General features: G+C 36.1%; 1 protein-coding gene and 1 long non-coding RNA gene across 3 annotated transcripts in view; one reads left to right on the top strand and one right to left on the bottom strand.

Moving 5' to 3' along the window:
- DSG4 (desmoglein 4) overlaps positions 1–12,846 on the bottom strand; it is a 38,443-nt gene extending 25,597 nt beyond the window's left edge. The window contains exons 1-5 of the mRNA XM_002828141.3: positions 12,664–12,846; positions 4,446–4,481; positions 2,800–2,931; positions 1,089–1,244; positions 592–736 (exon numbers count right to left, since the gene is read on the bottom strand). Coding sequence (XP_002828187.3) covers positions 592–736; positions 1,089–1,244; positions 2,800–2,931; positions 4,446–4,481; positions 12,664–12,711 — 517 coding nt within the window. The 5' untranslated portion in view covers positions 12,712–12,846. The remainder of the gene's footprint in view (positions 1–591; positions 737–1,088; positions 1,245–2,799; positions 2,932–4,445; positions 4,482–12,663) is intronic.
- Positions 1–27,796, top strand: part of LOC134760293 (uncharacterized) — a 121,836-nt gene that overhangs the window by 64,951 nt on the left and 29,089 nt on the right. The window contains exon 2 of one of the 2 annotated variants that reach the window (XR_010137572.1): positions 25,319–25,455. The exons of the other annotated variant lie outside the window; for it this stretch is intronic. This is a non-coding gene — a long non-coding RNA (uncharacterized LOC134760293). The remainder of the gene's footprint in view (positions 1–25,318; positions 25,456–27,796) is intronic. 2 annotated transcript variants of the gene reach the window in all.

Raw genomic sequence — 27,796 nt, 5'->3', positions numbered from 1 at the left:
GAAAAGCATAAGAGTAGGAAGGAAAGAAGTTCAGGAGAACTAATAGAAAGGAAAGACAGAGGGTATTAGAACTGGAAATGGAATTAAGTGGAATGGAAAGAAATGAAAGAAAATGAAAGAATAGAATGTAGTTTGCTATGCAGTCTGTGAAGATCAATGATTACCCTTAGTGACTGATCTGATGGGTACAATTGCATGTGCTTCCACCATCACACTCTACCTGGTGTGTGTCAGCCAAACATTTTGAGTAACAGACCAGAACAGAGCCTTCTTAAACATTCCTGGTTTATTCCTCAGTTTGCTCACTTGGATTTAGTTGTTCATGAGCCCAGTAACAATCTCTAAGGAAGGTGCTAAGCACCTGCTAAATCCCTGTAGGGACCTTCAGCAAGTAAGAAGATATTTTATTTTATCATTTTAGACATGATTTCTTTTTCTAGCTCAATTATAAATTAAAATATGTGGGGTTTATTCAAAATACAAGTGTGACATTTTCTGTCCTTTGCATTTCCTGTATGTCAGTCTTCTAAAGCTTTTGACCAAGAGAAGTAGATATGCTGTAACATAGAGAAGGAATGTCATTCTACTTACTGGCATCACTATTTTCTTCAATACTGGCTGTGTATACACTTTGTGAAAAGACTGGAGCGTTATCATTTATGTCCATAACTTTGACTCTAAGCTCAAGAGGCCTTTCTAAGTCTTCACCCCGTGAATTCAGAGCCCGGCAATAGATCTGTGGAAAGTTGGAAAAAAGCTGTCTTTTTCCACCAAAGGAATTTTAGTAACATGCTTGAAAATATATCAGAAAACAGGCAAAGAAACAATTTTTTTCCAGTGAATTCAGACTGTAGTACAGTCAAATAATTTAAATATGATCAGGACACTTGACTACATGTACATGCAACATACCAGAGAATCCTGAACTGTAAAATTTTATTTTCACACTCTTTCCATTGCTTCAGGTCTTCTATTTGGGTTCAGTCTACCATGTTTTATCAAAAGTAATCCATTATCTTAAGATAATATTTTCTGAAAAAGGGAAGAAAACTAATATGAACAAATCAAAACATATGGGTATGACTTACCAGGAAAAGTGGAGTTATCTCTCTGTCTACCACTGAAGTGATGTTAATTTCCCCAGTGCGAGGATTAATGGTGAATACCCCATATGGTGGTCGATCAATCCCTACCCCAGAAATTCGGTATGTAATCTTCTGGTTTGATTCACAGTCTGATCGAATCTATGAGAAAAATAGCTAGGATTGTGATCCAATTTAGAGCAGATAATACTTAACAGTGTAGTGGAATGAGAAGGGAGTGGGTTTCTTAACCAAATGGGCATTGGATTGAAACCTGGCACCATGACTTAGTCCTGTGTGACCTTGGAAAATTTACTTAAGTTTGCCCAGATCAGCTTATGGTGGGGATAATACCACCTATCACACAGATTTGTTGTGGGAATTACATGAGGTAATGTGTATAACATCCACACTTGGTGCTAGGTTTGTTGTTAATAACATATGGTTCAATTCTCTGATTTTTTAGCATACACAGAAAGAGCTTTGCAAAAGAAATTACAATCTTTACTATTTTTTTAAAAAAGCATGTGTCATATTATTAAGTATCCTACCTAAGCTGGAGTCTGAGATTTAGTCAAAATGGTAGATAAATTGAGAATATCAGAAAACTATAATGGTTACAGATATTGGTAATAATTTTATAAATGTAAACATACGGCATCACTTTTCTGCCAAATAGATTTTATGGCAAATATTCTGCCACATAGATTTTGCTTTAGTAGCTTTACTATCTATTGCTAATAAATTTAAACTGGAACAGTTTTGAAATCTCATCTATATACTAAAGATAAAAGCATTCAGTAAAATAGTAAGATTTTTTACCCACACATTCACAGTCAAATAAAGACTGCTGGAAACAGAACTTTGGTTAGCTCAACTCTAATCCGAAGGCCCTTTTTATATAGAAGAAAACTCAAGAACCTCCCAAAATGCAAAGAAAAAAAAAAGAATATTCAATATAAGTGAAATAACATAAACTATCACTATGAGTTGAATGGAAATAATAATTTAAAAGTGTCCCTCCAATTTGAAAACATCTGAGAGAGAATAAATCTATTTTCTTGAGCTGAGGTTGTGTCTGTAACATCACTGCTGATGCTTACTATGTTTTTAATATAAAGCTGGAAGGAGGGAATTCTGCAGATCACTTTACTGTTCAAGGTCAAGATGTCCAGAAAGAGTGAATGAAGCTATTAATGTGGATCCCATCCTTCCTGGATCAATTTATTACACATTCTTTAACTCTCCTTCCTTTTCAGTAGGCATTATTTGTGAAAGTCTTTTAAGACTCTCTTATTTTCTGGATGTAGAGATCTGGTGGGAACTTTTGATACTATCCTTTCTTTCTTGGAGTTAATTCATCTAGTGCAGTAAACTTGGCTTGACTTTCTGGAGGGCCAGTCTTCAGACTGTCACTATGTGAATACGTTTCCTATGACATTGACAGGCAATAATGAGCAGTACACAAATGGATGAACAAAGCCCAGCTGTGCTGGAGATCCAGCCCTTTCTTCTAGAATCACTTGCCATTGACTGCCTGCCCCATGTCAGCCTCCCTGCACATGATATTCAAATCAGTGGCTCAGTAACTGGAGCAAATGACCAGATTCTGTCTTCTTAAATAACTGTGGAGAAGTGAAACCTGCAAATCTTGGAAATATTTGAAACCTTCCCTGCTCTGCAAAAGCATCTGTCATCAGCTTGCTTCGTCACTTACTTTGGCAATGGGGTTCCTCTTCGAGTTGTCCTCTCCTTCTCGACAGGCTGCGGCAAACTTGATCCACTCCCGCTTTTGTCTTCTGACGGTTTGCCATTTTGTAGTGCCATTTTCAATGTCAAATTCCTTCACCTTAAGCAAAAATGGTTCAGGTGTCTTACAGTGTTAGAACAATTTTACTTAGGACATTTATTTAATATTGTAAGGTGCATTTAGAAGAAACAGTGATATTGAATTTGAAGAACAGAGAATGTTTTCACGAATTCACAACTCTGGATACATAGAGCTTGGTTACCCCTGGCTGCCACTTCTTTTGGAATCATCTTGGTTCCAATTATTTGATTCTAGTGAAACAAATTTAATTAGCTACTTGAGGAGCTCATGATGTGCTATACTGTATAAGTTGTGCAGTTTTCCTTTTTTCAATCTATCTTCACCATATAGGAGCCTTGCCTATCTCACCCTTCATTGAGCTTTCACCAGAATTTACAGTCTGCGGAGTTTAAAGATTATCATTGTTCTGTGTATGCACATCCCATATAACATAAAAGCTGTGCTGGTGAGTCGTGCTCACCTAAAAGAGAGAAGAGATTTTTTCTCTTCTGTTGATAAGGACACCACTGTGGCTAAGCACCCAAGTATATTTTTGCAGAATTAGAAACATATTATTAATATTGGAGGAATTGATGATTCCTCCAATAATCCCGTGGACACCTATAAAGCTTTGCAATGCTGTCATTTGTATCTGTGCTTGCTATATGGTTTTTCTTTTGTAGCCTTAAGTTGCTACTATTGATGTATACTTAAGAATTTCATACTATTAATGGGATTAGAAATGTCACTACATGTGCAAGCATATTTGCATACATGCATAAAATATATATATGCGTGTATTTATTTTTGTAAGTCCTAATGTACCCCCTGAAACACAGGTGATTATAAGTTTGTTTAGGCTAAGCTTCATTTAATTACCACTTTGGGGGAAGGAGGTGTTCCACTGAATGAAGTGTATATTACAACAAGAGTATTTACATTATTTCTCCATTTTGATACAACTTACTGAAATGTACCACCTATTCCCTATTTCACCAAAAAGATGAGAAAAGTAATTTTATTTTTTCCAATGATTTGAGGGGATCATAAGGAAAATTTAACTACTATAATAAAATAAAGCTCTGCCAGACATAGAGGACAGCAGCTCTATTTCCTGAGTTCTACTCTAAATGGCACCAGATTATATGTTTTCCACTTAGTTGGGATTATACAGTTTGAATGTTTGTCCTTTTTCTCGTTGATGAACCATTAATTGCCTTTCTGTCTAATGTGTCTAAACAATCTCTTCCCACTCTGAAGTGTCACTTTGCTTCTTTTGCTTTGCTGTGGATTGGAAAACATAAATAAACTACTCATATAGTTTGATAAACAGGAGTTACCAAGACACTAAGCTGTTGCAAACACATGCCCTAAAAGCTTAGCGATTTGGGAACATGGGTTTTACCATTGCTCTTTCAGTTCACTAGTTCTTTCTCTTAACTTTTACCTGGATAATTACAATTTCAAATATTCTGATTTTTATATATAATACATTACAAAATTCAGTTTTTGTTTTAATTTTAAATTGAGAAAATAATTTTATTTTACATTACCTCAACAATAAATTCACTGTTTACTTCCATCACCACCTGTTTTAATAGAAGATACCACATTAGCATAAATTTGCATAATTTAGAGGAAGCCATGTCATAAAAACATTGACAATATTCTCTTATTAATTCATTTTTAAATATACATTTTGTTGATGATGTGAAATAAACATGGCTAACACAAATGAATAATAGACTTTTTGCCCTCCAAAGTATTTACATTTTAGAGAAGACAAACACATAAGTCTACAGCAGGTTAGGATACCTCAGTGGGCTCGATGGAGGATAGAGAAGACAACTCAAGTTATCCAAGTGAATTTCAAGAGGACTTCCTAGGAGAGTAGGGATTTGAAAGGGCTCTGCAGAATGAAGCTAGTTTGATAAGAGGAATTGATGAGGAAGAGCATTTTACCCAGGGTGAAACAAGAACACAGTTGTAAAGGCTCTAAGTCAGCGGATGTTCCAGAAATGGTCAATAACATTTTTGCTGAAAGGTAAGGGAACGTATGAGGAGCTGTGGGAGATGCAAGAATCTACAAGCTGTTGCCCTCTGATGCTCAGTTTCATCCATTAGAAAAATAGATGAATAAGTTCTTTGTCAGTTGGAATTTATTTTGCTCCTATTACTCCTTGAACTCTTATATCACATTTCTACTGATGAATTATCCCTTCCATAGGTTCATCCAACTGGAATATATTTTCAAGCTTCAAACATATTTTAATATATTTTAAGGTTTTTATTGAGCAGCCTAGCATGCTTGTCTGTAATGAAAATATACATGTGAATAGAAATTTTATTTTACTGGAATTTCTATCATTGTGTAGCTCTAAGTGTAAAGAAACATTTTTTCTCTGAATTGGATTAGTTTTACAATTATACTTAGCATCACAATTGAGCAAACAAAATGCAAATATTGAAATTTCAATGCAATATAATTAAATATGAAAAGTAAAACTTTATTGGAAACATGGGGATGAAATTTAAAAAAATTATTTCTTAAATAAATATTACTTATTATTAGAATTAAACAAGCTTCAGAACCAATTCTGTTTTATCTGGTTTTGTCTTTCAGTTGTAAGTACTGGGAAAACTTGTTCATATTAATAGATGACATTGGAATTTTTTTTCTGGTAGCAGAGTCATTAAATTCTTAAAACTTATTCTGAATTACATTACCTAAATCTATAAGGCAATTTATCATCAAAATGATTTTTAATGATGTATAAGTTGACAACTCCTTTAGGTCCTCTTTTAATTTTGTTAAAAACAAGTAATTGAAAAGCAGGACTTGCAAAAGGATTTGTTAAGTGCTTTGAAATTAACTCTCTTTCTCAATACTGACATCAATATTTTCCATTATTCCTTAGTTTAGTGCCCTAGATAATTTCACAGTCTATTAGAGTGCAACAGAATAACATTTGCCATGGCTGAGAGATGTGACTTTTTTAAGGGGGATTTGGGAGAGAAGAACCAGCTTGATACCTCAAGTTCAGGTGCATGCTGAGGTAGATTGACTTGAGGAAAGAATAGAAGCTGAGGATCTGGAAAATGATTCCTTTAAAACTCTAGTTTACAACTCTAGTATTTTAAACTAGAGTTTTAAAGGAATATACTAGAATAAAACTAGAGTTTTAAAACTAGATAAAAAACTCTAGTTTTAAACTAGAGTTTTAAAGGAATATACTAGAATAAAGCTAGAGTTTTAAAACTAGAGTTTTAAAGGAATATGTATTCAGCAAAATACGTGTCCCAGTTTGAAGACTCTTATAGGAACAATTAAGCTGATATCAAGTGTATATTTTGAAGTCCAGTGATTTATAGTCCATAGTGGATATGTAGCCTTAAATTATAATTTGGCTTTATAAAAAACAATGTGATTTATCAAAAATTTTTTGAGACATGCAGGCACAAGAACTGAGTAGTGTGGCTTTGGACAAATCCCCTGGCTTCTCCCTGTTTCAGACTCTGATCCAAATAGAATGACCAAGGTGGACGTGACAGGCACAGCAAATGCTCAGAACATTTGTAAAGAGGAAGGAAGAATGAAAGAAGGGTTTTCTTCTGTGCTTTCAAGGGTGCGTTCATAGTGCGCCGTGACATCTAAAAGTACTAGTCAATCATTTTTAAGGACTTGAAAGTAGCCACATCAAGCAGGCTTGTCTGCAGTTTAAAGGGATGAGGAGTTTTGAGTTCATTTTACCCTGCTCTTATCCTTTCTGCAGAGACCAGCTCTACCGAAGTAACTCTGAGAGTGTTTGAGTATAAGCCCCTTTTCATCCTTTTGCTGTCCCTGAATTTTTTATTTTTCATTATTTTCAGGCCAGGGAAATGGAATACTAGGACCCAGGGTTTTAATCTAGCAGAACCTATGCTGTGCTGATGGAGGCTTCCATAGTACATTTGTGGTATTTCTGCTCCCTGCTCAGCTGGCTCTAAGGATGAGGGTAACAGAAGCCAAACCCTCCAAATCCTGTCACTTTATGTACAGGTCTCCCAGAAGGAACTTGCCAGGTATTACTCCCAGGCCCTGTGAAATCATAAGCCCCATCAGGAGCCCTCACTTTCTAGGAAACACCTGTTAATGAGTGTTTTGGAAGAAGCATGGAATGACATCAGCCTCCTAAACTGCACAATATAACATAACTGTATGAACCTTAGTTAGACCGTGAAATGTAGTCATGGATTCCTAGGTAATTGTGGAAATCTCTTGCCTACAAAAGTCTTTTTAAAAATTTTTCTTTTTTAAGACTAGTCAAGTGCAGTAGTGAGATGGGGGGAAGAATAGAACAAGGAGCTTGACCTGCAAGTGACGGTGAGCAATCAGTTGAGATAACTCACTACCTTTGGACCAGCCCAAAAGTCATGTTTTCAGAGCAATATGTGGGCCAGGCATCATCCACTGATGTGGCTTGACCTGAGGCCCTGAGTAAAAGACACACACACAGAATAGAAATGGCTGAGCCAGTTATCACAGTGGTAGAGTACTAGAAAAGGGAGTTGGAGGCACGTGCTGTTGAGGGAGCAAACATAACCCGGAGAGATGTGTGGTATCCTAAATGTGTTACAGTCTCTGTGGGCCTGGTTGATGACGGTTTCCTGTCTCCCTTTATTTTTGGATGTCCTTTTGACACGTTGCATTAATGGCAAAAACTTGAACAGGACTTTTACTGGAAATATAAAAATGCTTAAGATAATAAAATTTGGCGGGACATGGTGGCTTATGCCTGTAATCCCAGCACTTTGAGAGGCCGAGGTGGGCAGATCATGAGGTCAGGAGTTTGAGACCAGCCTAGCCAACATAGTGAAACTCCATCTCTACTAAAAATACAAAAAAAAAAAAAAAAAAAATTAGCTGGGCGTGGTGGCGGGTGCCTGTAATCCCAAGCTACCAGGGAGGCTGAGGCAGGAGAATTGCTTGAACCCGGGAGGCGGATGTTGCAGTGAGCCGAGATCGCACCATTGCACTCCAGCCTGGGCAACACTGCGAGACTCTATCTCAAAAAAAAAAAAAAAAAAAAAACTAAAATTTATGTCTCTGCTAATTTCTGAGAAAGAAATGAAGAGTAAGACACAGGCCTAGAAAGAATGACATGTTAAAACAGGAGGCAAGCAGGAAAACAAAAAAAGATATTGGGATGAATTAGGCAGTGTAAAGGAAGAATGTATAGGGTTGGTCATTGGCCCAAAGGGAGAAGGGAGTCAATGCTGGCAGAGTTGAAGAGTTTTGGGTTCGCATCCTAACTGTCCCAGTTGTGAGCTGTCTGACTAATTTATCCCATGAACATTTTTTTTTTAATTTGTAAAATTTACCTTTCAAGACTTTTGTAATCTCTTCAAATGGTTTTGTTAACTGTGAAATGTTTTGTTAGTGTCAGGTGTTGGAATGGCAATGTAGTGGCTGGCAGCTTCAGAGAACCAACACCTCGTCTCAATATGAAACACTCGAGCTCTTTTTAAAGCTCTCTAACCATGTTAAAGTTGCTCATCAACAGTGGGTGGGAAATATATGATTAAGTGACTTGGCAAGAAAGATAAGTTAGAAACTAAATCCATTCATTCACTGAAACATTTTCATTGACAAAGCATGTGACAGACACTGTTCTCTGTGTGCAAGACAAGTTTGACCTGTAATAATGTATATATTCCAGAGAGGAATAATAGGATACACCATACTCTGTTGTCATCTAACTTTTAGAAAATTGTAGAAATTTTTCTGGGTCTTGTTTTCTCTTTCAATACTTACTTCTAGAGAGAATATGATGATTTATATAAGATATGTAGACTCTAAGCATATAATATATGCTTCTTGCAATATTGGAATAGATATTATTCTCTTACATTCTGAGTGTATTTAAAGTAGTAGCTACAGAACAAGGCTACTTTTTCATCTCTATGACTTACCTTTTTGAAGTAAGTAGTCAGTTTTGAAGTCATCCGCACATGTAAGACCAACTTATTAATAAGCAGTTCTTTCCTGAATAATGCTTATAATAATAATTGAGTAAAGCAGTTACCATCCTACCAGGTCTATGGTGGAGTTGCCAAGTTCAAGCCTAATTATACCACTTTTGTTTATAATTGAAGGTGTATCAATAATGGCATCTTAGTTTGTAAGCCATGTAATTTTCTGCGTAGAAAAGAAGGGCAAACATTTCTCATGCAAGTTACGTCTGAAGGTTTCCCTCCAGGCACTGTTGTCACACACCCTGTAGTCAGAGCTGCTTTCCACCAGTGAGGAATTCCAACTGTGCTCCCATTTGGGGAAGGGAAGGAAACATTACTGCAGCTTAAACAACGGTTTCATTGCTCTATAAGGAACCCCTTCCTAGATACTCAAGAACTAGAAAAGAGTCATCAGACTATGTACTCAGGATCCAGAAGCTCTACCCCCAACAAAAAAGGTATCTTTCAAAAAGGAAAAGGGTCGTAGAATCCCAAGGGCCATGAAATCTTTTTAGGGCAGGATTTTTATCCTACAAGTCAATAGGTAGATATTCTTGAGAAAACTATACTAAGTTATAGGTCATGGTAATACTAGATATCTCTTGAGATATAAAACTTTTTCATACGAGCTTCTCCCCATGGACTCTGCAGGAATTTGAAGGCAAAAAATATAAACTTACCCACTGATTTAAAACACATTTAGTAATTCCTTAGCCACTTATATCAACAAAACAATAATAGAGGTGAGATTTGCTTCCATGTAACCTTTGCGGTGATGAGTACATTCTTTCTGTAATAAGCAGTACTGAAACCAATCATTTAAAGCAATCTAGGGTATTCTGTTTAGTACAAATATCAAACCAAATCGGATAAGGTGTTTTTCTCTCCATCATATTTCTGGAAATTTGCCTGACAAGTAAATAGAAACAAATTTCTGATCCATGTTTCAGAATAACATATTTGAGTGCATGTGACAACTAAAGTGATAAGTGGCTAAGTTAGTTTTAAATATTTAAATAGTTTTCAAATTTTGATGCCTGCTCTCAACTTGCAATGAGATAATAGCTATATTTAGCCACCTACCTTTTTTAATTCCAAGAATTAGACTATATAATGGAAGTGCTTACATCTCATATGTAGCGTGAATGGTCATCACACATAGAGAAAAATTCTTATCTGATAAATGGTTGTCTTTTATGACCTTATCCACTTGATATAATATAGGCCTCTTCCAGCTAATAACTGTCCTGCCGTGATTCCTTCCTTATAAAATTTATACAATACATAGCATTACCTAAATCCTCAGATTCTCTGGCCAAATTTATGAAAACTATTTATGAGCCAGAAATGAACTTCTACTACATAAGTATTCAGTGGAGATAATTTTAGAATTGCAGTTTCTACAGTGGAAGCAACTTAATAGCATCGTGTCTAACCATATATTCTCACATGCGGTCAAAGGAAGCCCTGAGAAGTTGGGTGCTTTTGCCAAAGTTACACAGCCACTTTGAAGAGGAGCTGTAATTCAAACCCAGGACTTCTGAATCTCGATTCACTGTTGATTGTCCCTCACCACCCCTATCTGTTTTATAGGAGAAGAACATGATAAGCATCCTTAGGAAGAAAATGCCAAACAACTCGTGATAAAATCAATGCCGTGTTGTAATATAGAGTTTTGAGTACCTTTTGCTGGTTGGCCAGTCAGAACTTTGTTTAAAGTACTCTTTGCGGTTGAGATGTAGCTGACACAAAGTACCTGTGAGTCTCTGAGAGGCTGCCACACCCTCATTAGTGTTAGCTGCAATGATGCCTCAGAGAGCCTTTGATTTAGTTAATGAAGAAGGGGCAGAGTTCAAGTTTAGGAAATTAAAGAGTGGTAGGCATGCCTACTTTCCTATAATATCTAAAACATCATATTGATTCTCCTTAAACAATTCTTATATTTGCTTCAATTTTGAAATATGCTAGAAGTCTCTACCTCCCAATTCCAGACATTATTAATTGATATGGTAAGGGATCTATTAGACATGCATAAAGAAAAAAATACTTAAAGAACTTTTTCACAATTACCATGAAATGTCAAACAGAAAGACTTCAATATCAATGAGGAGTAGAAGGAATTAAGTATTAAAAACGCTAGTATTACCAAGGAAAATAAATAAATACTACCAAAAGAAGATCCTGAGAGTCTGAAATATAATACTCTTTCAAGATCAAGGAGAAGAATCAACTCTTCAATTAAATAATATTATCATAAAACATGCCTGTGCAGAAGGCAATGAGAGGCAAGATTTAGTGTTCAGAAGTGGCCTCTAAAATCTTGACACGTACAATTTTCCTTACAGAAAACCAAAAGTTTATCTGAGTCAAAGCATGAATATACTCAGTAGAAGAGTAACAAGAGGTATATCCTAATAACTTACCATTTCTATTGAAGACCAAGTCCGATTCTTGCCTCTTCTTTTAGTAACATTTATTTTATTTAGTAAATAAATAATGATCATTGTAACAGAATATTGCCCTTCTGTTTGTGTTTTTAAGTTTAAAAATATTTTTCAAAAATGGTCTTGTTTAATAATCTGTCTCCTAAACTCAGAGGATGCAATATTCTACACTGTTCTCACGCTCCCTTTTGAGCTTGGGGTTGTGTGCCCTTTGGCAGTGTTTGGCTCCTGCGCTGCTCTTGAAGTTTACAAATGTGAATTCCAGAAGGGTAGCTCTCACTGTGCCTCCTGGACAACAACGTACTCCCATCTCTCCCAGCCTTAGCTACTCTCTGTCTCTTACAACTGATGTTCAGAGGAGTCTGGTATAATTGCCACTTGCCTAAGAATAGGATGGGAATCATTTTCTAAGCTTAGGTTGTAGTGCTAACGTGGATACTTCTGGGAGATTGAAGTGTGGCCAACTATAATGCATTTGTCTTAATTTACTCTGATAAATTTGTACAATTCCTAATAACCCTGTCCTCTTATCTTCCCAGAATTGGCAATAGTTTGGTGATTGGCCAGCTGGAAGTTTGTTCTTCTTTGGAGTTGGAATTATCTCTTTCTAGGGTAGGATACTTGCTATGCATGATGCCAGTCTGGAAATCATGTCACACCTTGGGCACCCAGAGGTTAGCGGAAAGTAATATAATATCCAAAATGCCATGTTTACTGTAAAGAAATAAGTCATTTAAATATTTCTTTGCTGGTCTGTAGGAATGCATTCATAATTCCAGAAAAGTTTCGTCTTGATGGCTGGGTTTCATTTTTCTTTATCAATATCTGACTGGAAAAAATTCTCATGACTTTAATATTTCATCATTAGTTGCAATGTAATTTCAACATGGCTATCATTCCTCCACTTTGAAAGAAACTCATAGGGAAATAACTATTGAAAAGAAATGGGCTTGATTAACTTCCCTTCAAATTTAGAACCCATTTGTACTGGGAGTCTTCACAGCAGTCTATCTGATTTATTTATATGATCATAGAATATGAATTTTATTTCCAATTTAAAATTTTAGAATAGTCCTAACACTCAAAGTGAAGTAGATTATGTCTCTGAGGGCATATAAATTTAATTCAGCCAGATTCTCACTCTGCTTCTCTATGGCATTTTGTTCCTCAAGGCGGAGAGAGTTGTTTGAAATTAACAGAGGCTGGACTTCTAGAACTCTCTTTGCAGGAAGGGGATTAAAAATGGAATAAATCCCATGTAGAAAGCCCGACAGTTGACAGAGACAAGACCTTGAGGCTGCATTTCTTTCCCACCTCTTTAAATTCTACTTACCATTAGAATGATCAAAAGGCAAATGTTTCTCAAGAAGAGCCAATCCATTCCTTTGGGTTTCTCTTGCACACAAATCCTGTGAGATTCAATTTGAGCCCTCGTCTTCTCAGTTCCGAATTCTGCTCTACAGCAAGATATGCTTCGAGACACCCTTTTAGAAGGGCATGGGTGATAACTCTGGTGATCTCTGGGCAGAGAGATGAAGATATTCTATAATGACTCTGTTTCCCCACCCCAAACTCCCAGGCTGGTCTGGAAGACTGACATTGTTTGGGCTCTGGGTAAGAATTTAGACACACCTTGATTCTTATTGCAATGAAACCCTTTGTTGGACACCAAAGAAAAACCTTACAGAGCAAGGACAAGATTTACAGGGAAGATAGCCAGTGAATAATAAATTACTCACAACATAAAAAATAATTAAAATGCTAGGGCCTATCATCATGCTGAATAAAATTAGAAGGCTTCTTCTTACTGCCAACATTGTAAAAGCAAAATTACATATACTGACAACACATACACACACATGTCCACTACAAAACCCACTTCAAGGAATGATACTTTTAGCAGAGGCCATTGTTGAAAGTCATCAGGACTCAAGTATGGTATAGGAAGAAAGATAGAATAATGACGCTCATTTCAATTCAGTTGATTCCTGCTTCTCTCTTTAAAATGTCTTGTGGTTGTACTGCACTCTCAATTTTAAAGATGTTCTGAAATAACAAAGTTAAGATGAAGGAACTCTGATTTAACTAGTACCAGTATGTTTGTTTGCATACTTTGGCATTTTCTTTCTTGATTATTCAGTCAAACCTCTACAATATGATATTTACAAAATCATTTTAAAGTAACTACAATACAACATTCTCACTTCTCATAGTATTACCACTGATAAAAAGTACATAATGTGGGTGAGGAACACCTTTTACACCATCACAAATATTTATTAAGGAGAAACTGAAGTTGGAAACGTGAGAATTTAATGAAAAAAAGCCCAGAGTGGGATCTGGATATTTTCGAATATTATTTCCCTTTTTTTCATGTCTCCCTTTTCCTTTGTTAGTATGGGTTTGAAACAAGGTATAGAGTGTCCTGATGCAAACATTGCAGGCTGGCAGCAACATCAATAAACTTAAAAGAAAATGCAGTTAACTGTTCTCTGATTGATAGATAATACATGTTGGTTAGAGAATTTCAAAGGGAGACTGCCTCCTGTCTTCACTATCCCATCACTGTAATTCAGAAACAAGGTTGACCCTGGTAATAGAATGTATTCTACGTATTGATTAGTTTCTTGAGAAAAGTAGATTTAGCATTTTTGGCAGCCAGATAAAGTAATTTACTTTTGCATTATTTCATGTCATGTTGAATTAGATAATTTAATTTGCCTAAGAGAATTAATGAAACAACTCCAGGTCCTTATGTGACATTGCTTTTCACAAGGGAAAAACAACATTCTTCTCTATTGTTGTGTTTGAAGGAGATATTTCACAAAGGTTTCTATGTTTTGTTTACACTATAGATGATTTCTTCTAAATATAAGATTTTCTATCTACTTGAATGCTATTTATAGGATGAGTTTTAAAGAAAAGAAACAGGAAGCAATAGAAATAGGTACTAGATCATTTATGTGGGTACCTCTAGCTTTCTCCATTTGAAACTCCTGATTTCAATGGTATCCAGAATTTGAATCCAGATTATAATTATGAACATATTTAAAAGATTCTTCAGCAACTAAGGAGGAACTACCTGAAGCCCCATCATTTCATTTCTGTTTACTCCTTGGAGATTTGTGGGAATGATCTTTTGTTTTAAATTTTTTTTTGGAGACAGAGTCTTGCTCTGTTTCTCAGGCTGCAGTGCAGTAGTGGTCTGATCACAGCTCATGGCAACCTCTGCCTCCTGAGTTCAAGCGATCCTCCCACCTCAGCCTCTCAAGTACTTGGGTTTACAGGTGCATATCACCACACTTGGCTAATTTTTAAAATATTTTGTAGAGACAAGGTCCTGCTATATTGTCCAGGCTGGTCTCAAACTCTTGGGCTTAAGTGATCCTCCTGCCTTGGCCTCCCAAAGTGCTGAGATTACAGGTGTGAGTTACTGTTTCCCGCAGGAGATGATTTTACAGTGGAATTCCCAAAGACAAAACTTGGTTATGGTTCTGAGCTTGTGTAGATAAAGAGTAGCTACTTCTGTTTCTCTTGAAGAGTATCAGTCATTATAGAAATAGAGCATAAAACATTAATGCTTAAAGATATCACAGAGATCATATAATCCAATCTCTCCTATCTTGCCTCTCTCCTACCCACGTGATAGTGATAGTCTAGAGAGGCTGTACGGTTTATTAGGGCCAAAGATAGGCAAGAATTCCATCTCCTCATTCATAGTCAGTTTATATAAATACCAAGTCACTTTTCATTATTAGCTTCGTATGTGAAGGCAAAATAGTGGATGGTTAAACACTATTAGCTTTAAAAGACTTTCCCATACTTTAGAGTTTACTGAACTGTTGGTTCTATGAGCAGAATATTTTTTAGCAAGTTTTTTATAGTATTTATTTTTGATGTCAAACCAGTGACATTTTATTTGCTCAGATGAAACCACACATTGGCTTTTAGGGATGCTACTGATATTTAATCATTGTACTTATGCTTCTATAATATTGTATAAAGTAGCAAGACATCTTTATTCTCCATGTCACATCTGTGTAGAACACAGTGAGAGCTTTAACACCTGTACTTTTCAAATCAATGCCACAGAAGGCAAGGAATTCAATACATGCCAATACAAGTCCTCTTTGAAAAACAGAAATGTAATTTATACAGACAAAGATATTGTGGAAATGACATTAGGGCAAACTTTTCCATCAAATTGTTCTAGTCTAGGGTTACTACTGGATATCATTCAAGTATCCAAGGACAATTCTATTTCTTGAAAGCAAGAGTTAGGGGGAAGGAAATTTAAAAAATATTTATGGTCCTAAAGTATGTTGGTCAAACGCAGCACAAGTTGTTTCTAGAGCTGACGCAAGCAAAAGGTTTTCATCAGCCTGGGCCTGGGGAGAGGGGGACAAAAGGTAAACAAGGCTTGTCAAGGTTTTGACCTAGAGTCATTGCTGTGAACACATGTCTGTTCACCTACCACACTGAAGATAAACATCCTGTCCCCTCATTAAAGGCAACTTATGTATGGCAACAAGGGGCCGGCCAACCAGGTTATTTAGTGGGTGTAAGAAATCATAGAGATTAAACATCAGTTTCATGAAGAGTTATGTTATTTCCATAAAGATGATGTTAGTTTACACCCTAAAATCATGCTTACATCCTGACAGAGATGCCTTGTTGATTATCTCTGTGAATTCACAGGTATGGGATGTATTCCAAATAAGTGGAGACAGAAGAGTGTGGCTTCTAGCTCTATATTAAATAAAGCATATTACTTACATACTTATTGCATACTTGCTACATACTTATCTCGGAAATATCATCTTATTTTGCCTCCTGCCTCCCGATGACTACAGTGGCAGCCATTCTACAGTGTGACAATTACTTAGATGTCACACTGGTTTCTTCAGTGACACTGGCAGTGCCCCTCTTATGACAAAGTTGTATCATGTACATGGTTAACCTTTGATGCTGTTAGTTATATATCTGGCAACCTCGACTATGGAATCTGGTCAGCTCAGGATGTCTGAGGAAGAAATCCAGCAATAGGAAGGTCAAAAGGTAGGCAGTGTGTTTTGAAATATATTTCTTAGGCCATTATGTAGAAAATGCAGATTTCCTGGCCCCAAATTTAGTGAATCAAAATCTTTGGGGATGAGATCTAGAATTATTCATTCTTAACATGCTCTTTAGGTAATTCTGGGGAGGCAGGCTGAAGTTGAAGAATTATTGAATCAGGGTAATCATGTGGCCCTATGGGTGGCCCAGGGAGAAATGGCACCAGGTAAACAAGAACATTTTTCTTTCTTCTTTCTTTGAGACAGAGTCTCCCTCTGTCACTCAGGCTAGAGTGCAGTGGCACAATCTCGGCTCACTGCAACCTCCACCTCCTGGGTTCAAGCAATTCTGCCTCAGCCTCTTGAGTAGCTGGGATTACAGGCACCCGCCACCACATCCGGCTAATTTTTTGTATTTTTAGTAAAGATGTGGTTTCACCATGTTGGTCAGGCTGGTCTTGAACTCCTGACTTTAAGTGATCTGCCTGCCTCTGCCTCCCAAAGTGCTGGGATTACAGACGTGAGCCACGGCACCCAGTCAAAAACATTTTTCTAGTGTGAATAAGATTAGCATCTCTTCATGGGGTGAGGCAGGGGCCGGGGAGAAATATTGGCCATTTATATTTCTTTTTATTTGAAATATTTGTTTCCTTTTTCCTGGTTTTCCACTGGGCTGCTGATGTCTTTAATACTGGTTCTTTCATATACTTTTGTATATGAGAGAAACCAGCCTCTGTCACACGTGTCACAATTCACTTAATTTGTATTTTTTTGAATTTGTTTTGATTTTTTTGCAATTGATAATGATTATGGTTTCACATAGGATAGGTTTTTATAAACAATTCTGCTTTCTGTATTAGTTTGTTGTAATAAGTTATCACACACTTAGTGACTTAAAACAACACAAATTTATTATCTTACTGTTCTGGAAGTCTGAAGTCCACAATGAATCTTGGGCAAGGTTTGTTCCTGCTAGAGGTTCTTAGGAATAGATGTATTTCTCTGCTATTTCCTGCTTGTAGAGGCTGCTTTCATTCTTTGGCTTATGTCCTCCTTCCAGCAGTCACATCATCTCTGCTTCCTTCCTCATGTCTCCTTTATGTCAGCAAATGTACATGAATTCCCTAGGTTGTATCAAGGTGTGGAATTTCTGGGTCATAAGTTAACATTTTTTTTAACCTGCTAGAGAATACCAACTGAGCTCCCATCAGCAGTTTAAGGAGAGTTTTCTTTGCTCACCAACACCAATGTCAAAAGCATTATTAGACTTATAAATTTTAGCCAACTTGTAGGATGAGTATTATATCTCATTTGCATTTCTCTGATTATTGCTGTGTTGGGCATCTTTGCATATGTCTATTGGCCGTGTGCATTTTTTCCTTTGTTATTAGTATTAATTGTTAATATTCATATTAAATTATTTAATGTTATTAATATTAAATATTAATATAAACATTTAATATTTGCATATTAAAGTGTTTCCCCCTTTTTAAACTGCATTGTTCTCTTTGCTAAAAATAATTTTTAGTGCTCTAAGTTATGCATATCTATATATTATTTGTTGGTTACATGCATTACAAATATTTTGAACTCATTCTGTTGTTCATCTTTTAAATTTTTTGATGAGTTCTTATCGTGACTAGAAACTCTTATTTTCAGTCCTCATTTATCAATTCTTTCTTTTATAGTTAATGCTCTTATGTCTTGTTTAAGAAAGCTTTTTATGTACCTATAATATATTGCCTTACACGTTTATATCTCTAAATTACCTGGAGATGATTTTTGTAAATGGTATAGGGTCAATTTCATCTTTGTTTTTGTATGGATACCTTAATGTCCTAGCACATTCATTGAAAACAGTGTGTTTTTTTGCACTGCTTACAATACCAGCTATAATAAGTCAAAATCTGTGCATAAAATAAATATACAAATAACAATAATAAAATATTAAAAATTTAAATAAAAATAAGTTCATAAAAGTGTGTATCTTTTTAAACTGCATACTCTTTTTTCCTTTTACTTACTTGTCTATTCTTATGTCATTGCTAATTTCATTTTAATTGCATAGTTTTGTAGTAAATCTTAATATCTGATGGAGAACGTTCTCCCACTTTGCTCCATTCAAGTGTTTTGGCTATTCTTGGACAATTGTATTTCCTGTACATTTTAAAATCAGCTAGCTATTTCACAGGTGAACTAGGATTTTGATTAGGGTTGCAAAATATGTTTAAGTAAATTGGAAAGAATCAAATTTCAATTTTGGCTCAAGTATTAGAATACATAAACAGGGAACATATCTCTTTTTTAAAGTTTATTTAATACAGTTTAATTATGTTTCACTGTCAAGGTCTTACAGAGGCATTTAAAATACTTATTGTTTGGTACTTGAGATTTCTTTGATGCTAGTATAAATGTTATATTTCTTTAATTACATTTTCTTGCAGATAGAAATACAATTGATTTCAGCCTTTTGATTTTTGTGTCCAGTAATTTTGTTAAATCCATATTTAAAATTGGAATGATATATCCAAAGATTCTTTTGGAGTTTTGACTACACGATCTTTTAATCTGACAATAATGATAGTTTTCTTTTTCTTCCAGTCCCTATAACCTTTCCCTCCTACTTTTTGAACCATCAATGCCATGTTAAATGAAGCTGTGATAGTAAAAATCATTGTTACTTCTTCATTTCAAAGAGAAAATTTTTAATATTCCACTATCAGGTATAATACTTGTTTTATTGATTTTATAGAAATTGTGTATAAGGTTAAGAAAATCTCCTGCTCATAATTTGCTAGGAATGTTTAATCATAAGAACACGTTGGATTTTAGCAAGCATGTCATGTATATTGGGAAGATTATATGTTTTCTTCTCAATCTATTACTGTGTATATTACATGGATTGATTTTCTAATGTTAACCTAATCTTGCATTGTTGGTAACAAATTCAAATTTGGTCACTGGTACTTTTGGTATATTCCTGGATTCAGTTTGTGACTATTTTGTTTAGGAATTTTCCATCCAGTTCATCACAACCAAGATAATGGACGTATCCATTATCCCTAAAAGTTTCCCCATGCAACTTTATAATTCTTCCTTCCCACCCTACCCAGCTACCCTATTCCCAGGCAACACTAATATGTTTTCTATCACTAGAGATTAATTTACTTTTTATGGAATTATATGTTATGTTATATATTTATTAAAGTATAGTTTATTTTTTATATATGGGGCTACACAGTGTGTTCATTTTTTGTTTGACATTTGTCACTCAGCACAATTATTTTGCGATTCATACTCAGAGTTTTGTGCATCAATAGTTCATTCTTTTTTTAAATTGCTGAGTAGTATTTAACTGTATAAGCATAGTACAATTGTTTAAACTTTGTTCATCTGTTGATGAACATTTGCATTGTTATCAGTTTGGGGCTATCTGAAATAGAGTTGCTATAAAAATTTGTGTACACATCTTTGTACAGATTTATAGACATTCATTTCTCTTGGGTAAATATCTGGGAGTAGAATGTCTGGGTCATGGTGTAGATGCATGTTTAACATTTTAAGAAACTGCCAAACTGCTTTCCAAACTTGAGGTATCATTTTGCTTTCCCACCAGCACTTGGTATGGCAGACTTTTTAATTTTAGCCGTTCTAATAAGCACATAGTGGTACCTCATTGTCATTTAAATTTGTATTTTCTTTTTTAAAAAATAATTTCAACTTTAATTTTAGATTTAGAGGGTACATGTTGTTACATGGATACATTGTGTGATGCTAAGGTTTGGGGTGTGATTGATTCCATCACCCAGGTCTGAGCATAGTACTCAATAGTTAGTTGTTTTTTTTTTGGAGACGGAGTCTCGCTCTATCGGCTCACTGCAATCTCTGCCTCCCAGGTTCAAGCGATTCTCCTGCCTCAACCTCCAGAGTAGCTGGTATTACAGATATCCGCCACCATGCCCAGCTAATTTTTGTATTTTTGGTAGAGACGGGGTTTCGCTATGTTGGCCAGGCCGGTCTTGAACTCCTGACCTTGTGATCTGCCTGCCTTGGCTCCTCAAAGTGCTGGGATTACAGGTGAGCCACCGTGCTGGGCCCAATAGTTAGTTTTTCAACCCTTGCCCTTTGCCTCCCTCCCTACTCTAGTAGTCTCAGTGTCTATTGTTGCTATCTTTATGTCTATTAGTACCAATGCTTAGCTCTCACTTGTAAGTGAGAACATGTAGTATTTCACTTTCTGTTCCTGAATTAATTCACTTAGCATAATCGCCTCCAGCTGCATCCATATTGCTGCAAAGGACACAATTTCATTCTTTTTTAGGGCTGTGTAGTATTTCATGGTGTATATGTACCTCATTTTGTTTATCCAGTCCACCATTAATGGGCACCTAGGTTGATTCTATGTTTTGCTATTGTGAGTAGTGCTGTGATGAACATACACGTGCATGTATCTTTTTGGTAGAATGAGTTATTTTCTTTTGGATATATGTCTAGTAACGGGATTGCTGGGTTGAATGGTAGGTCTGTTTTAAATTCTTTGAGAAATCTCTAAACTGTTTATCACAGTGGCTGAACTAATTTACATTCCCACTAACTATGTATAAGCTTTCCCTTCTCTCTGCAGCCTCGCCAGCATCTTTTTTTTCCCCTAAACTTTTTAATAATAGTCATTCCGACTGGTTTGGGGTGGTATCTCATTGTGATTTTAATTAGCATTTCTCTGATGATTAGTGATGTGGAGCATTTATTCATGTGTTTGTTGGCTGCTTATATGTCTTCTTTTAAGTAGTGTCCATTCATGTCTTTTGCCCACTTTTTAATGTGATTATTTGTTTATTGCTTGTTCAACTGTTTAAGTTCCTTACAGATTCTGAATATTAGACATCATTGGATGCATAGTTGCAAATATTGTCTCCCATTCTGTAGGTTGTCTGTTTACTCTGTTGATAGTTTTATTTGCTGTACAGAAGCTCTTTAGTTTAATTAGGCCTCACTTGTCAATTTTTGTTTTTGTTGCAATTGCTTTTGAAGACTTAGCCATAAATTTTTTGCCAAGGCCAATGTCCAGGATGGTATTTCCTAGGTTTTCTTCCAGTATTCTTACAGTTTGAGATCTTACATTTAAGTCTTTAATTCATCTTGAGTTGATTTTTGTATATGATGAAAGGTAGGGGTCCAGTTTCATTCATCTGCATATGGCTAGCCAGCTATCCCAGCATCATTTATTGAATAGAAAACGCTTTCCCCATTTGATTATTTTTATCAATTTTGTCAAAGAGCAGTTGGCTGTAGGTGCGTGGCTTTATTTCTGAGTTCTCCATTCTGTTCCATTGGTCTATGTATCTATTTCTGTACCAGTACCATGCTGTTTTGGTTGCTGTAGCCTTATAGTATAATTTAAAGTCAGGTAATGTGATGCAGCAAGCTTACTCTATATGGGCATTAATAACATTCATGAGGGCTCCACCTTCATGAGCTAATCACCTCTCAAAGGTCCCACCTCCTAATACCATCACCTTGGGGATTAGGAACCCAACATATTAATTTTGAGAGGACATGAACATTCAGGCAATAGCAACTCTGAAAGAGATCTGAAGGAAAATTAACTAGTTCTAAATGTTACTAATTTGAATACAAATTTTACTGTATTTAGTAGACATTCTTTGTGTTATGTGTTTGTTTGGGGCAGAGGGGTTAATAGTCATTTTTAGGTTCTTTCTGAAGATGGGTTATTTTCTATTCTTATTTTATTTATTATTTATTGGTTTCATAGAGCTGAGTGGAGTAAGAATGTCTTAACTCTGATATCATTTACTGCACATTCTCGATGTCCTCATTTTTATCATCTTTGTCAGTTTTTATTTTGTAGAAGTTGAAATGTACATATTTTTAGCTTATTTATTCTTAATTATGGTTCTAGTTTGTCAATAGTTATGTAATTATATCCCTATTTATAGTTTAGGTAAATGTACTATGTCACTGAGGCATATTGAGACATGTGCAGATTTAGATCTGCTTCAAATTCCAAAACTTCTGTTAGCTTGGTTTGTTTCTATAAGAGAGTTAATTTAGCTCTTTAAATTACAATTTCCTTATCTATTTCCCTCCCTAGTGAATTATGGGAGATTAAATTAGATAGTTTTATGTAAAGAAAATAGAGGATAATGTAATTTATCCTCTTTGAGTGTGTTCTGCCTTTCAGAATTTCTAGCGTTTATATCTTTAACTTATTCATTAAAACCTATAGTATGAGGTATAGATCTGACTTGATTTTTTTCTATATATTAGTATCTAATTTTTAGTGATAGTTATTAAATAAAATTTTTCTTTTTTGTTTGCTACTCTGCTTCATAACACATAATTTGTGATAATTGTCTAACTGTATTTAAAATTTTACATTATATTAATTTTTAATTTTTATTTTGGTTTTAATGACTATTAAATATATTATTCATCTTAAAAATAGAATTAATTATCCTCACTTCACAAACCATAATGTTGTAAAAGGAAGGCGTTTAGGCTTTTGATAAAAGTGTTGGTTAAAGAAGACCAGCCAGAAGGCTTCCAGGATTTTTCTAAGGAGGACTGAGCTCCATTAGTAATGAAGACTATTAATTAGGTCACTTGTCTTGAGTTTCCCCACTGCAAGGCTTATATTCCAGTTTTCCAGTCTCATGTTTATTTTTGTCTTTATACTGAAATCAGATTAGTTTTCTTGGTGATGAATTCTCAATAGTCAAGTTTATATAAGATGATGTATAAGGCAAAATATTAATTTATTAATTTGCAGTGAGTAATAGCTCTTTTCATGGGCAATAACTTTGAAGTTCATATGCTCTCTGCAAAGAATGCCCTCTGCTTGCCCTAGCAATCAAGGTAGCAGTCCAAAAATTATTCACTGGTCATGAACAGAGAGCAAAGATGAGTAGATATTTTGACATACCCTTCACCTAAGCTGTAGGAATATTTGCTAAAACATTCTTGCTCCATGAGATAGAAAAATCACATTTATTCTCCCAGAGAACAACACTTGTTCTTGAGTTCAGCAGGTTCAGAATCTTTCCGTGTGTTTGATTTCATCTATCAGGTGATCTTTCATATGTTGTTTTTATTTATCAGTCTCACAGAGTTCTAGGAGTACATTTCTACTACCACTATGATTTTTTTTACGTGAAGAAAGACATATTCTTGTTCCAATTTTAGAATCCCTTTTTTTGGACTTTATTTTTCAAATATTTGAAAAATGTTTGGTAAAAAGCAAACTATTTTTTCTTTACCCTACAGCTCTAACTAAAAACTAGTTAAGTCTAAATTTTTACATAACTAATCTTTTCCTAAAATGCATGTAAGACAATTGGCCAAGACACAGATTACAGTCTCACAAAATGTAGCCATATTGTCATTCAGTTTAAAGAGGTACCATCACACCAATGAGCAATTTGGAAAAAGTAGTTCTGTTTGGAGTGGTGAGAATTTGATAAGCAATATGATGCAATTGAGGGTCTCAGTTCTTTTATAGACTGTCAATGCAAGGATGGGTTTTAGAACCATGTGAGTATAAACGGACTGCATTTATTCATGTGCTCAACAAATTTCTGTTTGCTGCTCTGCTGACCTCTGTGCATCACACATTAATTCAACATTTGTTATTTAATTATTTGCATACTCAACTAATGGCAATATAATTTTTTTGTTGTGCCTTTTTTTTTTTTTTTTTTGAGACAGAGTTTTGCCCTTATTGCCTAGGCTGGAGTGCAATGGCGTGATCTCAGATCACTGCAACCTCTGCCTCCCGGGTTCAAGCGATTCTCCTGCCTCAGCCTCCCAAGTAGCTGGGACTACAGGCGCCTGCCACCACATCTGGCTAATTTTTGTGTTTTTAGTAGTGACAGGGTTTCACCACGTTAGCCAGGCTGGTCTCGAACTCCTAACCTCAAGTGATCTGCCTGCCTCAGTCTCCCAAAGTGCTGGGATTGCAGGTGTGAGCCACCACACCTGGCCTGTTACACCTTTTAAAATAAGCTAGGTGAAAGAACATCTCTCAGAGACTGGTATGTTGTTATTAGTAACATACTAATTGGTATGGTATGATGTTATTAGTATAGGTTGGTATGATGTTATTAGTAACAACTTACTAAAATGTTGGGGTTATGTTTACAAAAAAATGATAACTTTAATGAACTCACAGCCTTTCCTTCTGGGAGTAAATAGATATCAAAACCAACTATTTGGCAGGGCACGGTGGCTCATGCCTGTAATCCCGGCACTTTGGAAGGCCGAGGCTGGTGGAGCACGAGGTCAGGAGATTGAGACCATACTGGCTAACACGGTGAAACCCCGTCTCTACTAAAAAATACAAAAAAAAAAAAAAAAAAAAAAATATTAGCTGGGCGTGGTGGCAGGTGCCTGTAGTCCCAGCTACTTGGGAGGCTGAGGCAGGAGAATGGCATGAACCCAGGAGGCGGAGCTTGCAGTGAGCGGAGATTGCGCCACTGCACTCCAGCCTGGGCCACAGAGCAAGACTTCATCTCAAAAAAAAAAAAAAAAAAAAAAAAAGCACCAATTATTCAGGCCATACCTAAGTTTGTAATAGTAAAGCCAAGTCATGTATTATAGAAAAATGGTTATATGTGTAACCATCTATGGGGGGAAGCATCTAATAAACATAAATGATATAAAACCATGAAGGCACAAGTTAATGGCATGGGGGACCTGAAGACTTTTCTATTTCACACCACTGGGTTTTGTTACCTAATCTATCAATATGGTAGCATCTGACCCATTCTTATTCACTGGGAAATGTTCAAGAAAGGCCTGTCATGTCAGCAAATTCTGAGGTTTCTCATGGCATCTATTACCAGAGTGCTGCAATATCCCAATAGCTGTAACAGACCTTGACAAAGCTTTCTCCGTATTTTTCTCCTATCATTTCAGTGCCCACGCACCCAAAGGGCCAGGTCCTGCATTTTTTCACTTCACCGATGCCAAAGCCACTTTGCCCACCTTTGCAGCAGACGCAGGGAATTAACTATCTCAAGAAGTGGCCCTTAATTATTAACTGATGGCAGCTGGTATGTACAAATACACTATCTCCCTTATTTCTCCGATGGCTTAATCACAGGGCATGTACTACACTGGCTCCCAGTGTTTTCCCCAGGAGGACTAAGCTTCGATTGCCCATGGTTCTAATTGGCTTGATAGGTACAATTTATTGGTAGCTTTCCGTTGCATGTTGCATCTCCCTGTTACCTACCAGTGGTTCCTGTACCTCCTTCCAAAATTGCTCTCTAATCCTGTCTCAGAGTTTGCATTTGGATGAGCCCAATATAAGGCAGTGGTCAAAACAAGCTGAGAATCACATGTCTATAATTTATTAAGCTGAAACTGGCATATACTTTGAGACAGACAGTCAATAAACTGAATGGATCAAAACATTTTTCTTTGAAAAAATGTGACAAATTATATTCTGGGTCCAACCAGATACAAACTTTGGTAAGAATCAGAGCCTGATATTCTGAGTAGTTTTGAGAAAGCTCTGGAGGCAGAAATTCTTCCTCCTAGGTTTTATATAAGAGCTGAAGAAAGAAGAGATATGACTGAGAAACAGGCACAGACTGGGATATACCAAGTTGCTCAGCTTTCTTTATAAAACTAGGAAAAGCAAGTCTCTCAGGGTCAGCCGGAATTTGTCTTATATGAACTCAATAGCCAAGTAGATGACTAGAAACTGGCATCATTTCTAAACTTTTTGACCAACCTAACATTCTCCATTTGTACTTACTATGTTTGAGTTTTTTCAAGGCAATTCATAGTGAGATTTAAATTTAATCTGTTGCTCAGTGAACTTTTTTCCTTTTTTTTTTCTTTTCTGTATGGTACTTTACTGATCGTCCAGGGCTTGTGTTTTGTTGTTGTCACTTGTTTTGCTACCCGCTATGGTTGTATCACTCACTCACTTGGATCATTGCAGTAGCTCTTTAACATATCTTCTTGATTCTGTGACTTCCTAAAGTGTCAACACTGTAGGTAGAATGTTCTTTTAAGAATACAAATCTAGGCTGGGCACAGTGACTCATGCCTATAATCTCAGCAATTTGGGAGGGCAAAGCAGGAGGATTGCTTGATCCTAGGAGTTCGAAACTAGCCTGGACAACATTACAAAACTGTGTCTACCAAAAATACAAAAATCAGGAGGAGATGGTGGCTCATGCCTGTAGTCCCAGTTACTCTGAAGGCTGAGGTGGAAGGATCTCTTGAGCTCAGGATGTTGAGCTGCACTGAGTCATGATCATGCTACTGCACTCCAGCCTGGATGACAGATCAAGAGCCCATCTCAAAACAAACAAACAAATAAACAAACAACCCCAAACCTGAACAAAGCACTCCTCAGCCCCAACTCTCCAGTAGCTCTCCATTACATTCAGAATAAGTTTGTTAGAATGGCCTGCAAGGCCAAACTCAATCTCAACCCTTTCCTCTGGGATCCTACCTCCTGCTGCTTTCCTTCTTTTAATCTCTTCACACACAGAGACCTTGCTCTTCCATGAATATCCCTCTGTCTGAAATGTCCTGTATCCAGATAGCCACATGGCTTGCTCCTTAATGTTCTTCAAATCTCTGTTCAAATATTACTTTCTAATAGAACACTGACTCAATTACCCTATATAAAAGTGCATCCCTCATGCCCTGCAATCTCTCTCCTGAATTATCCCGCTTTATTTTTCCCTTGATCATTTACTGTCATCTAACATATCACATATTTACTCGTTTGTTCTTTATTGTCAGACTTCCCCCATCTCCTTTCTATCTTGATCATAAACTCCACGAGGAGAAGGACTTTATCTTTCACTGTCATGTCACCACTGCTTGGTATAACTATTTGGAATTCAATAAATATCCATAGAGTAAATGAATGAATACGTGAAAACATTGACGAAGGAAAGAATACATGAAGAAATAATATTTAAATTGCTACCTGAAGGATGAAAGGATACTGCCATATAAAAGTGAGGAGGGCTCATGCAGAGTGAATACCATTTGCAAAAGCCAAAACGTTTCCTTAATTCATTTCTTTTCAACTTTTCCATTACAACAATCATGGTGCAAATTACTGTCATCCACTGTGGACCAGTGCTACATCAGGCAGCTCCCTGCAGGCTTTCCTGGGACATTCACTGGAAATCCATTGAAATTTTTAAAATAGGGGGTTGACTCAACCTAATTAATATTTTAAAAGGTCACGTAGGTTCATCTATAGAAAATTGTTTGAAGAAGGCTGATGTAGAAGCAGAGAGACTACCTAGGAGGCAGTTGCCCATAGGATGGTAACAGATAAGGATTAAAACTATTAAATGGTTTGGCTCTGTGTCCCCACCCAAATCTCATCTTGGATTATAATCCCCATGTGTCAAG

Source organism: Pongo abelii, chromosome 17 (assembly GCF_028885655.2).
Source record: "Pongo abelii isolate AG06213 chromosome 17, NHGRI_mPonAbe1-v2.0_pri, whole genome shotgun sequence".
NCBI lineage: Eukaryota > Metazoa > Chordata > Mammalia > Primates > Hominidae > Pongo > Pongo abelii.
This window is presented reverse-complemented; position numbering and strand designations above follow the sequence as displayed.